Genomic DNA, 17139 nt, shown 5'->3' on the forward strand with positions numbered 1-17139 from the left:
ATCTCCACTGACACACAGCGCTAAGAAAGGCCCAGCGACTTCTTGCTTTCTCCCACTTCACTGGCCACTGGGCAGTCAGAGGGCGAGGCATTGATACAGGTCCCTCGTACCCACAGACGTATCAAAGCCATCTCCACCTTTCCCCAGGACAGCAAGCATCCCAACCCATGGAGACCCAACTGATATTTAGTCTGAGCAAGTGCTTACTCTTCTGACAACAAGTCCTGTAAGAGTTTATTTCGGTCACGGAAGCAGCCTAACGAGTGCATGCTATCTAACACGTCTGGATCAATATCCTCCAATGAAGGGAGAGAACGAATCTGCACCTTTCGAGGGATTGGTTGCTCTGGTTCTGGCTCATTCTTACCCCCTCTGCAGAGAGAAGAAGATAACAGAGAGAAATAGGGTAGGGAAAGAAGAAGAGAAAAGAAACATGAGTTACAAATGAACCTGTACTCCGAAACGCAGCCTGCAGCAACAGATGGAAATAGCTTGTTCAATCCCCACTGAGAGACCAGATCTCACAACCAGACAGACACTCTCTTCAGGAGAAGCTGCTGTGAAGGCTGAGAGTGATCAGCACCTTGTGGATTTTGGTCTTTTTGTGAGAAATGCCTGCACTCAGTCAGAAAGGCAGTAGGAACCTCACTTACCAGTGCCCTCATAATTTAAGCAGCTGTTCAGCATCTTAATGCCAAACATTTATAAAACACTACATGATTTTAGAGACACTGTCTCATCAGCCAGACCTCAGGCTATCAGGATGAAAAGAGCAAGCTGAACGATTCCCTTTCAAAGAACAAGCTGTGAACAAACCCTCGTTTCACCAGTTCTGATTACAACACACACTGCAGCCATTTCATACTTGGAAACTTCCAATGTGGCTTAAGAGATCTCACTATCAAGGTTCCCATGTGACAGACTTCAAAGGATTTGGGGCAAAATCACGCTTTTTATTTACATGCCAAAATATGACAATGTCTGTTTCTCTTCAAAAAAATTCTGGCCCAAGTGTGATGCCTGAGGTCAACGGAGAAGCTAGGAACACACCATTAGTGGCAGAGTATATTACTGAGTATATTACTCTTCTAAAAGTAGTTAACACAGGCTTCCTTCATAATCCTCTCATTCCATTCACCAGAGTCAGGAAATATTGATTATTCATTGCAATTAAAAGCTCTGGCTACAAAAACAGGTCAAAATGTCAGGATATCTCTAACAGACTGAATAATACATATTTCAGGCACCCCGACCGTCCACTGCTTTTATTCAGCTGGGCAAGGAGCAACTTATGTCAACTCTATCCATCTTAATATTCGAGTTTGCTGTGATGTTCTGTGTGATGTTGAGGTTTACATATTCTTTGGGTGAGGTCCTCCCTTTCTATTACATGGTGTGAATATGTGACAGTTGGGTCCAAGCTCCCAGGGTGGACAACAGAAATTGGGAATATCTAAACTGCATCAGATGGCAGTTTGGACAAAGGACTTCCTTTTAATACTGGCAGAAATAAGGCGAGCATAAATTCTGAACTTACACACAAGGCTTAAAGTGGTCTAGGCTCAGAAGCAAGCTCTCCAGGTACCTTCAGAAGAAAAGCAGCTCCAATTTAAATGTAACCCTAATTTTTCTTGAGTAGGTCAGAAAGGAAGTATAGAAATATCATTCGTAAAAGCTCAAGGTCTCAGCCTCTAAAATACAGCTTATGATGCCTCCGTGAAATCTCACAGAAGTCTCTACATCTTGAGAAATGATGATATTGTCCTTAAATCTAAGAGCTAAATTGGGAAATCTTGTCCAACCAAAGAAATGTGTTACTCTGTGAGTGCCCTATCTTCAGGAGGTAACTACTCTGACAGCTGGTTATTACTCAGAGTGTGTCAGGATTTAACTCCCAGCAGGTAAAAAGCAAAGACTAGATCATAGCTTTGCACAGCTAAAGCCAGTGATGAACCTTGTCATTAAGATAAATTCTTGCAGGACATACCTTTGGACAGCAGCTGAGTGCTTTTGTTTTCTAATGGTATGGAAATCATTTTTAGAAGGAACTGACTTCATTAGTCATTCATTACATTAATAGCAGAGGTCTTTGAGGTAATTTGAGATATTAAAAAGAAATCACAGCTTTTGAAAATTCGCAGAAAATCCAGGTTTCCTACTAGTTGTCTTAGTCTTTAGCAAGTATCACCTGCAATCATCTTTTATATCCATCAGCTTGGGTGCTATTTCTGGAGAGCACAACCCATTATCTTCTGTGCAATGAAAAGTGGCTTTTCCTTGTGCCCAGCACCTGGTCAGCCTCAGACATAGGCAGGAATATTCACACCTACTCATCAGGGACAAGAAAAATCTGCAAAGAGGTGCCTCGTCATTTGGCAATGCATTCAGAGCTTCAGGAAATGAGAATCACCAGGTCTGCGCTGTGATTGGCATGCCTGTATTGCCTGTTCCATTCTCAGTCTGGTTCAGAGTGACAAATTTGTTGCATTTCAACCCACACAGACATCAAACAATGTCAACCGATGAATACTGCAAATCACGTATATTTTTTAAAGTCTTGCATGAATGTAATTGCTGCTTTAGAACCCTGCCTCTTTTGTGAGGAATGGTGCATACAATGGATGTGATTCCAGAACAGGGCAGACTTTTTCAGTCTGTCCATGAAATTCTCTCATGAATCTCATTGAAATGCACATTTACACTAGAGCAAAGGAAAGCAGCACTGGTACCACTGTTCTTCTGATTTTTGTAAATTTGGTATCTTCACAATTAGGGCAATAAGTCAGTGCTACAGAAGTATGTATTTACTGTAACAGCTAATTTATTTGCCTTCTTGTTTTATTTAAAAAAAAGAAGTGAAAACAGCTGCTGTTTTTTCACTGATTTATGATAACCTGCAATTGAGGTAAAAATAAATGATTTCAATTAAAAAACAGTTTAAAAGCTTCACTGAATTAATTTGGATGAAAGAATAAGAAGTGGAGGTTGGTGATGAAAGGTTTCTCTTTGGTTTCTCCTTTTTTTTTTAGGCTTGTGAATCATTACTTCAACTTTCAAGACCTTTCTGTCTGCTGAGACTGCAATTAATTTTTTCCACAGTTTCACAAAATCCTGAATATTTATTTGAAGAATCAAATGTTATGACTTATCATGTTCTGAGTACAACTTCCACGTCAGTAGTTTATATACAATGGGTAAAGACTTTACATAGGACAGTAGTTATAAATGAAATAAAGAAAAAATGAAAGATACGAGCAAAACAGCCACAGTGACAAACACTTGTAACCACTCCTTCTCTGCCAGCATCAATACTTCCAGGCAAAATAAATGCAAAGAGGCTGTGAAACATCATCAGATGAAAGCAGTGGAGTTTTGAAGGTTCTAGGGTTATTCACAGACTAAATTTAGCCAAAGAAGGTTAACTTCCTTAGGTCAATCCATGGCCAGTAGAGAGAGAATGAGAGAGACTAATTTAAAAAGCTATTTTGAGCAGAAACTCTGCTTTAGGCAATCTGAACACTCTTCTGAAGGAACCTTTCTCTCTCTTCACTGACTGTACTGGGAGTGCAGGGAGAACTAGCTTTTGCAAAACCCAGTTTATACTTATAAGAACAGTATTAGATTCATCAAGGAACACATGAAAATGTTTATGTCTACAATAAAAAATATCTGCCTAATTGTGCATGTGAGCCTGAGAATACTATATTCTGATCAGTGAAAACCTGCATGTAAAAATCTCAAGGATGGTTAGAGCAATAATAAAAGTAATCAATTATATTTAATTTTATTTCCTATTGTGATTCCACGATTCTATGATTCTATTCCACTTTCTCACACAGAGAAACTGAAGTCAGCTGATTTTACTCCATAAAGAAACAAAGGGGACCAACTGCCTAGCCTGGTATAAACAGATTTTACTTCTGGAATTTCTTGTCAGACTTTACAGGAGAGCTAATTCAGACTTACAATTAGAGAGATCCCCTCCATTTCTCCTGCACTTATCCATGAGAACTACACAAACAAACAAAAGAAAACTTGCAGCAAACAAGACTCAAGTCCTTCTCTGGTTTTGGAAGGTGCCATGTTACTTGGGAACTGTAGAGAATGTGAAAAAACCACAGGCAGAGTGCTGTAACCATTTCAGGTGAACTAAGAAGAAAACATGGTATTCTACAAACTGCTGAATGCCCTTGGGTCCTATTGAAGTCAGTGAAGCCAGCAATTGAACACTGCCCATAAGATAGATATAGAGAAAACAAAACAAATCAAAACAAAGGTGTTTCTTTTTCCCAGTGACAGGCTTAAATATCAGTTCATATCATCCTCAAATATTTCCCAAGAGCAGCGAGAGGAGGATTATGAAGGCAGGACTTTCCTTATCACCCACCCAGGGAAAGTGTAGGTATGCTGACACCCAGAAGTGTGTATTAAAGTACCATTTCCTTATATCCTCAGGTTAATGAACTTATCATGAGTATAAACAAAAAATGCTATTTACTTAGGTTTGTTGAAATGCTGTAAGGGATACACAGGAGTGCAAGGTCACTTCTAAAAGCCATCAATCTTCCTTATGCCCAAACCACTCGACAGGTGCATTCTTTTCTCACAGACCTCCTGCTTCACTGTCAAGACTGCTGCTTTTAATCAAGTCACAGAGCTACTCTCACATCAACAGGTTACAAGGTCACAAGCAGCCTCTTAGCTTGCTGTGAAGGAGCAGGGATTTTGAGGCAGAAAGTCTCTTGTTCACAGGTGCTTACTTATCAATATAATCATTTTTGTTTCTAATTCAGAGAAAAACCAAGATGCCAAGAAGGAACAAGTGAAAGCTTTCTTGTCAAGATGGTATTACAAGGGATTCTCTGTATCACTTGAAGAGCAAACCAAATACGACTGCTATTTTTTTAAAAAAACACAGTCACTTTTAGGTATATTTTTAAAACAGCAAGCTGCTGGACTGAACAACTTATTTCAGACAATTGTTAGTCACTGTAAGCAAAATTACTAGCGTGAAGCTACAGAGATGAAAACATACTAGTAGCAAAGGGTAAAAAAACACATTCTTCCTGTTCTCTTCCTCTTTCTCCACTTGTGTGAAATCTGCTCTCAAAATCTATTGTTCTCTCTTCAAACATCCCTAGCATTCCAGCTTTCATAACATGATCAATACTGATTGCATGCAAAAGTGAATTTAAAACGTTACTTACATATACCATATGTGTTTCTGAATATGTTCTAGCTGCAAAGAAAAGAAAACAAGAAATTAGCTCTGCAAAACGTAAGAGGAAACTCCATAAGACATCCCCACTCAAGACTTGTCTCTAGTAAGGACCAAGTCTACCACTCCAGACCTGGACCTATGCAAATGAGAGGAACTTCTCACTGCATAAAGACCACGCTCATCCTCACCCCACCCCAGTGTACATGAGGCTGTAACTCTGGAAAAGGGAACAAGGCAGGAGCAAATCCCAGGAAAACACATAAGTACAATGCTTCACAGGTAAGTGCTTTGGCTATTTGTTTTCCCTTCCTACTTCCTTCCATTCTACAATCCAATTGAAGATAATAAACTGCACCCTCCTATATGTGCATAATGCCTGACTGTTCACACTAAAAGCTCTTTCCTAGCTTTGTTTTGGAAAGAGCAAGAGAAGGAAATAAAAACTGAAATAGGTAGTACGCATGAACAAAACAAAGTGTGTACCTGTGACATGTTCTGCCAAGACTGTGCTTGCTAGGCTTCACATTTACCATTAAAAAACCTAAAGACCCATTGGAATAAGGTTTAATGTTGAAAAATACTGTTTATAGTTCCAACACCCTTGAGTTTAGGTTCAAATTCCTTTTGCTTCCCTCTTTTCTGCTTCACACACAAGCATTTTATTATGTAATGAAGGACTGACCAAAGCAGTGGCTTTGTCCATCTATGAAAACCAGATGCCAACAAACGTGCTACACAATGACCACATATTTCACAAAGACAGGGGAAAAAAAAAAGCAACAGCTTTTTCTGAAATCCCAGACTGTTCAGAATACAGCAGAACAGCAGAATCTTCCCAACCTAGTTATTCTCTGAAGCACTGTCGCAACAGAAAAGCAATTTTTATCAATAGCCAGAAATTATTCATTGTGAGGACGACATTTCTTGCTTTCCCTTTATGAAAAACCTTTGTACACGCAGAGCAATGTGCACACTCACTGCTAACAGGCTTCTGTTTGTGCAACATGTGAGCAAGAGGCAGTGGAGAGCTGGAAGGAAATTCAAGCTATAAGATGAAACCACTGGCCCATTAAACTGGTTCGAAAGAACGGAGACAGCTGTCCTGCTATTACTTTCCACTTCAATTCCAGAATAATGAGAATTGGGGAGCAAAAGGGGAAGAAAAAAACAAACACCACAATAGAGGAGTAGACACACAACAAAATTTCACTGATAGAAAGTAAGTGTTCACTGCAGAGAGGCAGGAATCAGAGGCCTCTGTACCATGGAACAACAGCTCCTTGCCTGGGAGACCCAGAAGATCTCATTTCTGCTTTATATTAGATCATTTTTTAAGTGAGACAGGGCTCATATCAGAAACAAAGAAACAAGGGAATACAAACTAGGAAAGCTTGACAGAAGGTGAGACCTGTGTCTCCCGACATCATGTGGTTTCCAGACATGGGAACTCTGGTAGTTGAACTAGAAGAGAACATGGGGCCACATCTGTCTTTTTTCTTATTACTGTTCATTCTGGTGTTGCAGTATACAACAGAACCCCAGACTGCAGGCCTCTGACAAAGGAATTCCTTTCATCACAGTCTCCTCTATTAATAAGTCCTTTCACCGCTGCACTATTAAAAGAAAGGCAGAGTATTCAAGACACACTGGCATTTCCCCTAAGTGGCTTAATTCAAGAAGATAACGTCCATATATATCTATGTATGTTCTCCTGTCAACCTAGAGATGCACTCTTCTTCCTCTTGGCCTTTGCAAGCTGAGGCACAAACAAATGAGAAGAGCCTATTCTGTATGCCTTTCACAGGGTAGGATTGTAAAACGGTTAGTTACCAGGTGCTTACTACAGCAAGAATCTGTTAAGGAGTGAGCCTCTTTTGCTTTGTAGAACCACTCTGTAAGATCACAGAATCCCAGGCCCTCTGGGTCCCTCTGATCCAGCCCCTGCTCCAGCAAAAATGCGCAGAGCCGGCTGCCCAGACAGCGTCCCAGGAGGACCCACCCTCACAGCCTCCCTGGGAAATCTGTGCCAGTGCTCCGGCACTGACGCAGCACAGAAGTGCTGCCTGACGGTCAGAGAGAACCTCCTGTGTGTCAGTTTGTGTCCCCTGTCTCTTGTCCTGGCACTGGATACCACTGAAAAGAGACAGAGATGCATCTCTGCTCCTTATTTCCTATACACCACATGGAGGGTTAGAGATGTTAATGATTTCAGACAAGATGCAGATGATACAGCTAAGCGATGTCCAAGTCTCTTTCATGCTTGCTTCTTCTGCTGCATTTTCTGTCTCTGTGGGTCACATTTTTCTTTTTGACTGCAATATGCAGAAAAACAGCACTTCATTCTGTAAGTCAGAGAGGGAAAAAGAAGAGCCACCAGTTCCTGTGTTAGTCACAGACCCCCTGGGCTCCTTCAGAGGAGATGTCACAGAGAAATCCCTTCTGCTCATTCTTGCTGATCAAACTCCTCCGAGCTAATGATCCCACAGCAATTTTCTAAAAGAGAATCCCCCTAGCACTTTGATATACGTTTATTTGAAGGTGTCTGAGAGCTCTCATGTGAGAACACAATGGCTGCTGTTTACCTACAAATCTGCAGTTCCATCCACATCAAAATCATTGCTGTGAAGTACTCAGGGATACCCCAGATATGAATGGTACTCCACAAAACCAATTTCTATTCTGATTCAAATGTAATTGCATTGAAATGTTATTACAAGTGCGTACTTGCTGCTGCCAACATCTTCACCGCTTTTTTAAAGGTAATTAATTAATGCTTTGTTGTTTTTCATCTGCATTAAAGTGACAGGAGGGTTAAAGGAGGGCGATCGGTTTTGACAAGGAGAAGTCTGTATGCTTTTTACTATGCAATGCAGGGGAGGGAGATACACAGTGGGAGCTAATCTTACTCCTCCTGCCTTCATTTAAACACAATGTTTAAATGCATATAAGTGACAAAGGCATTTAACAGCCCAGAGTGTTCTGCTTGCTGTTTGTACATGAGTTTGCCAAAATTAGTGCCATTTTATGGAAGTTGTTAAAATGCTGCTTCCTAACATCCCCTAGCCACCGCAGGCAATTGCCTCATGATGTCATCTCTGAAACAACAAAACATGTTTAGCTCCATTGCACATGCACAGTCAGAGGAGAGATTCTGCAAGATAAAATGCTGAGATAGAAGGAGTTGGGAAACTCCTTTATAATGGTTTTACACAAAAGTACTTCCTATATATATTAACCTTGATTACTGAAGCAGCATTGAGGACCCATATTCTTAAATCTAGTTTGATGAAAAACTGTACATGCTCATCAGAAAAGGAGGTCTCCTCTCCCAAGGAGCTTACGTCTAAATACTGAGAGGGAACAACAGATGGAGACAGACAGGCAGATGGAAAACAAGACAGTGCCGTCTACATCCTCAGTACTGATCTTAGCAGACTGGTTGCCAAGCCGAAACATTCTTACCTGCAGAAAAACTTTCTAAAAGTCCAAAGGATGAGAGCTTCTGAGCCTGAACTCATGTCAGGTTTCAAACCTCCCCATCCAGAAAACAAACAGTTTCAAACCCATCCATGCACTAACTCAATCTACATCTCAGATAATTCTTCTTCAGTTAGAAGATTCTCTAGTCTGAGCTTTAAGCCTACTATATAATGTCGAGATACAGGCTTTTCCTGACCAAAGCATTCAAGCTGATAGCACCAACAGCGGGAGAACCGTCACTTCCATCAGTAGCAGCAGTCATACTATAGCAGCCTCCAGGGACCTCAACAAGGGCAAGGTACTGCTGTGCTAAGTGCACACTGTAAGAATAGGCCTGTGGTAACCAAAAGCTTACTGCCTATGTACATCAACTGGACAACTGCCTCCACTCCACAGGTGGTGAAGTAAAACAGTTTGAATGATGTGATAGGCATCTTACCAAAAGAGCTAGAAAAAAAGAAGGAATCAGGATCATTTTTCCCTCCATCGTTTTTTCTATCGTGCTTTAGAAATTGGGAAGCATTAAAGATAATATCATTATAGCATACATGAGACTCCAGGAAAAAAAAAAAAAAGAACAGCGGAGAGGAGACTGAAAATTTGGGTAATTTAACTTGGCTAATATTTCAGCATTAACATGTATGTGGACATCCAACACAAGTCATTTTATTCTCAAGTAAAATGTCAGCACTGGGAACAATAACAGCTTTATCACAACCCATAGTTCGGAATAGTTTCCACAGATCAGTGCAATAACTGATCTGCCCTGACCCTACTTGTCGTACAACACTCTTGACAACGCTCACTCTTCTTTAACAGGAAAGTGGACCAAAGCTCCTTCCTTCTCCTCTTTGCCTTTCTGTTTCTGTGGAAGAAAGCGTCAGACAATGCAAATGGATTCCACCACAGGAACTGTAATTCTCCACTGCAGAGATGCTGAGTCATTGGAAACCTCCAAGGAAACACATTCACTTTTCGAAGTACACATAATTGAAAGGAATCATATCCTGCAGTACTGCAAGCACCAAGAGCTCACACTGTCTTCCATAAGCCTTACAAAACCTAAAAGTAGTTCACTTTTCCCTCCTGACACTACTTCTGATAGAAAGCTGTCCCCATATCCCATTGACAGGGCTAGAATGCTTCTTCTCATTTCCAGGCTAGTTTCATGTTTTGACATGAAACTACTTGACATACATTTGTTTTTGTGCTAGTATCTTCCTTCAGTTTAAACCTTCTCTCCCTGATAATTACCTCCAGCTCATACGTGGATGACTAGTACATTCTCTCTCAGATATCATGTAGGTAGACTAAGTCAAGCTTTTTTAGGCTGTGCTATTCAGGGAAACTCACTCCAATTCCCACCGCCTCAGCATTCCTCCTTTGCAGTACTGCCTGTTTGATTTAATCTTTACCGAGCATGGGCAGTCAGAAATACCACACCCAGCAGTCAGGGGCTCCTTCTACTGAAAGAAAAATACGGATTCTTTTACCTAAAGCATGCTTAGCTGAACAAGCCTAGTAAAGGGTAGCACTCAGGCACATCTGACTATCCATCCTTCAGACTACAGAATACACAGTGAGTGTGAACCTTATTCCACTAAGACATAATGAATTCCTCTTTCTATAAATGACTCATATATAACAAAACATAATGCCAACTTCCTAAGGCAGGAAAGGGCCAGCAACAATACTTCTGAGTGCCCTCTCCTCCGATAATTGTCTCAAGCTCTAACACCGAAGCCTAACGATGACAGTTGAACATGAAAGTTAGATCTGTTTTTGTTGATCATTTTAACAGATGGACTGGGGAAGGTGTGGGTGTACTGTGAAATGGCAATTACTGCAGTGGGGGAAATGCAGTTGGATGAAAAGGAAAAAAGATACACATGAAAAAAAGAAACAAAGCAGAGTAGAGAAGTGAAAAATAGACAGAGAAGTGAAAAATAGAAGAAAAAATCCTAGTAAACCTATAATCACTATATTTTTCTGTGGAATTCACCAGTAAGATACTGAACAAATGATCAGTACATCGGCCCTTATTGTACCCAAGCCACAATTTTGCTCACATTTTTTATATAAATATCAAATTGATTCAAGTAAGACATTTTCTAGGAATACAGGCTTCCAAATAAACCCATACTTATATCCTCTTTTATTTGCAGGACACAGCTAAAATAAAATTCAGACCTCTCCTTGAAATGAATTACATATTCCTAGATCCTGTGCAGTAAACAAAGAGCTCCACTCTGCCTGGCGCTTTAAGTACCCACAACACTAACAGCATAGAAAGGGAAGTGTGACAGCAGCAGGGACAGCAAACCAAGAGACCCTACAATAATGAAAATAAGATTGCAGCTAGTAACAAAGACCTATTCTTTTTCCTCTCAGCTCTCAGCTCTTACATGCATTTTACTTCAAATTCTTAGTCACAGTACTTGTCAATAACAATTCCTCCCTAAGGAAATAAGAGCTTCTTTCTGATCAAGAAAATGGGGGGATCACTATGGGACCTTGATTTACCTTGATGTTTTTCACTCTTGTGCGTGTACAGTCTCTGCTGTACCACACAGCTTTAAATCTTCAGGCAAAGTTAAGAAATTAGAGTGTTCTCTGGCAAAATTAAATCCTAACATTTTGAAGAAGATCTGATGTCTGATGATCTGTGCTCATCGGCATACTCAAGCCATCTGCACTAAGATCTTTGAGAGAAAAATAAGAACATTTCATCTGTTCTGTATTGTGTTGGTTTCCTGAGCAAGAGCAGTAGTCTATGTATCTGGGAGGCAAAAGGTAGCACACTCATCATTCAAGGTCTAATCTATCCACCCACTGTGGCCCCTACCCTCTGTTGCCTTACTGCTTTGTTCCATCTAGTTTGTGAGGTAAAGCATACTGTTAAATTTACATTATGGAAAAGAAACATGCAGAGACTGGTTTAGTGACTTGGTCATAGAGAGCAGCTCTCCGGTCTTAGGATACAGCCCTTGCCTCTGCATTCTGTCCACGAAAATACTTGGAAAAAATAATTGTTTTCATTCTTTTGTTAAAAATCTAATGAAAAAGGGCTTTTAAAGTGCTTCATATATATACTTGGTTTTATATCAGTGCTACTCCTTCACTGCAATGTCACAGCTACTAGGTTTGCAAAGGTAAGGATACCAGTAATACCACAAAGAACTTCTCACCTACATCTCCAAACAGAATATGACCTCATTTTGTAATGAACAAAATAAAAACCTGGCTGCAGCTGTCAGGTAATACTGTAAAGAGAGCTGTGAAGGGAGTTTAAGTTCACTTTTTAGCAGACAGGTATCTGCATCCCAAAAGCACCATCACAGCTGGTGAAGACTGATGCTGTTGTTAGCAATCTCAATAGAGAGGCCAAGCACTGATCTGCAAGTTTATTTATAAATATTTTAGCAGACTGAAGAACCAGGAGGAGTTTTAAATTTACATTTCTTTATACATACTCCCACTCAGAATCTGTGAGCTTAGTAGATCTGTATAAAATCATCAGCAGAGCCTGACAATAGGATTTACAAGGGCAATGTACCCATAAAGGCTGAAGCTTCCAGGGACAAGCAGGCAAGCTTGCTTTCCAAAATGATTTTAACTGCTAATTTTTTTTAATTCCCTCAAACATTAACACAGCGTTAATGAAGGATACAATCACTACACAGTGCTCATCCATGCAGGCTCTCTGTCATAGTGATGGGCTATATCCTAGCTACAAAGATGCAGTGCTGAATGCCTGGAGCTCAGCACTGCGGGCCTAATCATGCTCAGGACCACAGGGCACAACATGAAACAGCAGACTACAAGGCACCTGCTCTGAAGGCTGCTAGAAGATAATGCAGAGCACACATAGGGCAGAATACAATGCAGCTGTGTGGCTTGAAGTGAGAAGTCACACTTTGGTCAGAAATGAAAAAGGAGCGTACTGTGTTTGACCTTCAAGCAATTACATCACGTCCCTGATAAACTGGCACAGCCACCAGGAGAGCCAGACTGCCCAGGCAGATTCCAAAATGTGCTAATGGGTCAGTAGCACTGTGATCAGATTATGAAGGAGTCATTCTAAATACCCGCTGCAGCACACGAGGAAGAATTATGAAGATAGAGAAGCATCATAAAGGCAATCTGGACCCATCATTTAAAAGGGAAGGTGAGTAACCTCTTCCCAAAACTCCACCAACTTCACTCATACTTTGCTCAGGAGGAAATGCAGTAAACCAAGTTACCTTAGTTAGTCAACTGTAACTGCAATGAGGTGACAAACAAAGCCTTGAGCACGTGACTTACAGCAAATGCTTCCTTACCGTGAGACGTTTCGAGGCATCCACTTCAATCATCCCCCGCAAGAGGTTCTGACAGTCCGGAGGGATAAAGTGTGGCATGTGGAACACTCCACGTTTCACCTTCTCCAACAGCTGCCGCAAGTTGTCGTCATCGAATGGCAGGGCACCCTGTGGGGATGTGACGGATTTGTGGATGGGAGAGAGCAGGGAAAGGGAGTTGGAGAGAGCAAAAGGAGAAAACCAGGATAAACACAATGAGAGAAAGGAAAAGAGAATGTCAGCTCGTAATTAAGTATTATAATAAGTGAAACTATCTTTTCATCCACTGAAAATAAATAATTTCTTAGTGCGGCTGCATTTTCTCCAACATAAGGAAAAAGCAGAGGATATACAGGTTTTTTTATTAAAGCTTTAATTAGAAAATGACTACCAGTATAAAGCATAATACATAATATGAAATTGCCTTTCCAGGCAAATTCAGCAAAGATGCATGTATTCAGTTAAATTCAGCTCAAGCTTTTGATCTGCTGGTGTTCCTCCTGGGCATACTTTCACTGCAGCAATGTTTATCCTTTCCTTACTTTTAATCTTCCTGAGACACATTTATTGCAGACATTGGAAAAGAGGTGAACAGCATTTGAGTGACTTTCAGTAAAGAATATTCTCTTTCTGATGGAGCAGTGGAATGACACAGCTGAAAAAAGCCCTAACCAACATCAGCCCTCTGGGAGCAGCAGACGTTCTGCCTGGTTAACATACTCCATCCAGTTCCCATGCTGCAGTCAGGTCATCAGTTCCTACTGCTTCCCTACTGCAGCTCACTTACGTGAATAGCCTGAGCTTTTTTAAGATCAAATTTCATTTTGAATAGATCATCAGCTGGCCACAAAAAGCAGCAAAAAGCCTATCCTTGCTGCAAAGACAAAAAGGAATAGAGTAGAAATCTTTAGGATAACTCCACTTTTATAGCAAGTATGCACCTTCCATGATATTCTCACTTCACTCTTTCACTACGTGCTGAGCTTCCTTGGCTTCCAGGAGAGGTTGTGGGAAGTTGCAAGCTGTCAGCTGCCATGACAATGAAGCTTTCAGTTGTTAGTGCTGGCACTGTTCTTACTACAGTGAGTACTGCATCTGTATAAGCAGGCCTGTGTCCACAGTTTGCTGAGACCAACAGCTTAATTTATAGAAGCCTTGGAAAATCTACCTGATGGCAACAACTACTGGATGCTATTTACTGTTGTTCATTCAAGCAGCCATGAAGAAAGAGCCTCCCTGTCTTTCACAACCAACCTCCCAAGTTACCTACTTTTTTCCTTACAGTTCCAGACTTATGGGAAAATCAATTCTGATAGTTCAGTACTTTGGCTAACACAATTTAATCCACAATGAAGTCAGCAAGGCTGCTTTGTGGCATTTCCTGAAGGTAACAACTACAGATCTTTTATTACCACCACCTGTTATTAGAGCTTGAGAATTTTTGCAGAGTTTTTCCTGACATAATTAACTGGACAGCTCTGCACTCTCTGTCAATAATAGACTCATTTCAGTCATTTTGCAGGCTTGTGTATATATGTAGAAACAGACGAAGATGCTTCCCAGCAACAGAGGGACACCAAATCTTGACATAGAAGCCATCTTCAAACAAGAGTCCGCACCTACACTTCCCAATCACCTTGCCAACCTCTCTTGCCTTTTCTTACAAACTCAAGATGTCACAGCAGGAACTCATTTTATAACTGCTTTATCACCCATGCAAATAGTTGGTTAGGAGCAAGAGATTCCAGGTGATACTTGGTGAGATGGGTAAAACTCTTCCCGTGCAGCATTGAGATAAAAAAAAATCTAAAATTTTAAATTGTCAATAAACTATAATAACTAAAAATAATAAAACTGGTTAAGGAGAATTAAAGCATCATGCTCAGAATATTACAAGATACATGAATTCTAACCACTAAAAAAATTATCAGTGAATTTTTTGGAAAAAAATATACTTTACAATAAGTATAAGAAGTACTTTAAGCCAAAATTATGAACAGAATCTAACTCCAACTGAGTTTTAGTCTCAGTGAACAAGTGCTTCTATCAAAATAAAACATTTAAGTGAAGAATTAGTAACTGAAAATACTAATAAAAGGACATCAATACTTAGCTTCAGGCTTCTTGTTTTTAAAATTGTAGACCATCACTCAAACTATTACAAATATAAAATACTTAACGTGCATTAAATCTGTTCTCATATAAGGCATTAATTCTGTGCATAGTAACATCATGCTTATATAAGCATATATCTGTGTTTTCCTACACTGTACCATGGGAATTGATAACAAATGCCAAACCTATTCGCTTTGAGCTGGACATCCGATTATTGTATATTTGGGAACGTTACATTATACCGTAAATCAGAATAAATTCCACAGAGAATTGAAACTTTGATCAAAAGAAGGATAAGTTACAAGATACCGCATTTTGAATACTAAGAAAAGTACTCCAAGTGAGCCAGATGGAAAGTAATTTATACTTCATACTGTTGGCTCAGTTTTATGTTCTCTAGTGAACTAAATTAAAATATAGCCCAATACTTGCATGAAACAAAATTATTGCACTCAAATCTTCTCTTGATAAAAGACTGCGGTTAATGTATGCATATACCTAATGAAATGTACATATTCATACAGCAGAAAAAAAACAAACACTTGCAGAAACCAGCCATGTTTAATCCTGTGAAGGGCAACAATTTCTGTGTCTTGGAGTGGCACACCCGTTTGGATCAAAAAATTCAGTGTGCTTCAAATGGGGCTCTTTAAAGTGCTGCAGCACTACAGCACAGCAAATGATATTTATGGAGGCAAGTCTTTGACACTTGTCTTAGTTCTCATGTGCAGGACAGCTGCATTTCAGAGCAGCAGTGAAATATTCTTCATGCTTTTCCTCTGGGACTGATGTAGGACTAAGAGGAAAGGATGCAGTTGAGAGATACAAAAATAGGAGAACGAAAAAAAAACCCTATCTGTACATGATGTCAGTAGAATCACCATTAAATACAGCAGCATTGGTGAATATTTCTTTTTTTTTTTTTTTTTAAGAATAGAGCAAGGAAGATGACTCACCACTAGCAACGCAAATAAGATGACTCCACAGCTCCAGACGTCTGCTTTCCTTCCATCATACTTTTCTCCCTGTGCAGCAATGACACAGAGACTCAAAAATGTGCTCACTAGTAAATGAATTCATTATTCTCGAAGAACAAGAGTGGGGAGAAGGGGTAACCACACATTTTGATTCCGCCACCTGCTTCCCAAGGTGGCCTTTCCAACCAGGAGGCCAAGATGCAGCCCATTAATTTTTATTTTTTTTTTATGAACAGCAGTTTACAGTTATCTAGGTTCCATGAGAACAGGGTCAGCAGAAGGAAACAGCAGGAATGGCTGAGGACTGGAAATTTTTTAGTACTGATCCTGAAACAGAGGCAGAGGTGTACTAAGGGCATCAAGAATTTGCTTTTATCCTTCCTAGCTCTTCAGGAAGCTTGTCATCAGTCACATTATTTGTGAACTCATCGTATGGGCTGGACAGTGTCTTTTGTATGCATGTTTGGCTCTACATTAGTGATATGCTTCAAAAGGGCGATATGCTCCTCTTGTAAGACCCCATTTGCATTCAGCTCTCAGGTCCCCAATCTAAGGAGGACATAGATCTGTTAGAGTGGGTCCAGAGGAGGCCAGAAGGATGAACAGAGGGCTGGAGCACCTCTCTACAAAGACAGGCTGAGAGAGTTCTTCAACCTGGAGGTGAGGCCTCACTGCAGCCTTTCACTACCAAAAGGGAGTTTACAGGAAAGTTGAAGAGCAACTTTTCCAGGGAGTTTTATAGAACAAGGGATAATGGTAGATTTATCTTAGATATAAGGAAGAATTTTTTTTATTTTAAGGGTGGTGAGGCAGTGGAACAGATTACTCAGAGAAAATGTGGATGCCCCCTCCCTAGACGTGTTCAAAGTCAGGTTGGATGGAGTTTCAGCAACCTGGGCTAGTGGGAATGTCACTGTCCATGGCAAGGGAGTTGGAAATTGATGATCTTTAAGATCCCTTCCAACCCAAACAATCAGAAAAATATAAAATAATAAAAAGGAACATC

General features: G+C 40.3%; 1 protein-coding gene across 3 annotated transcripts in view; it reads right to left on the minus strand.

The window, feature by feature from the left end:
- Positions 1-17139, minus strand: part of BRSK2 (BR serine/threonine kinase 2) — a 296293-nt gene that overhangs the window by 52011 nt on the left and 227143 nt on the right. For all 3 annotated transcript variants that reach the window (XM_042814965.1, XM_042814966.1, XM_042814964.1), the window contains exons 7-10: positions 16113-16181; positions 13024-13170; positions 5208-5239; positions 208-372 (exon numbers count right to left, since the gene is read on the minus strand). In XM_042814965.1, the coding sequence (XP_042670899.1) occupies positions 208-372; positions 5208-5239; positions 13024-13170; positions 16113-16181 (413 nt within the window). The remainder of the gene's footprint in view (positions 1-207; positions 373-5207; positions 5240-13023; positions 13171-16112; positions 16182-17139) is intronic.

This window comes from Centrocercus urophasianus, unplaced genomic scaffold (genome assembly GCF_019232065.1).
Source record: "Centrocercus urophasianus isolate 14NV4802_14NV808 unplaced genomic scaffold, USGS_Curo_1.0 seq_14, whole genome shotgun sequence".
Taxonomy (NCBI): domain Eukaryota; kingdom Metazoa; phylum Chordata; class Aves; order Galliformes; family Phasianidae; genus Centrocercus; species Centrocercus urophasianus.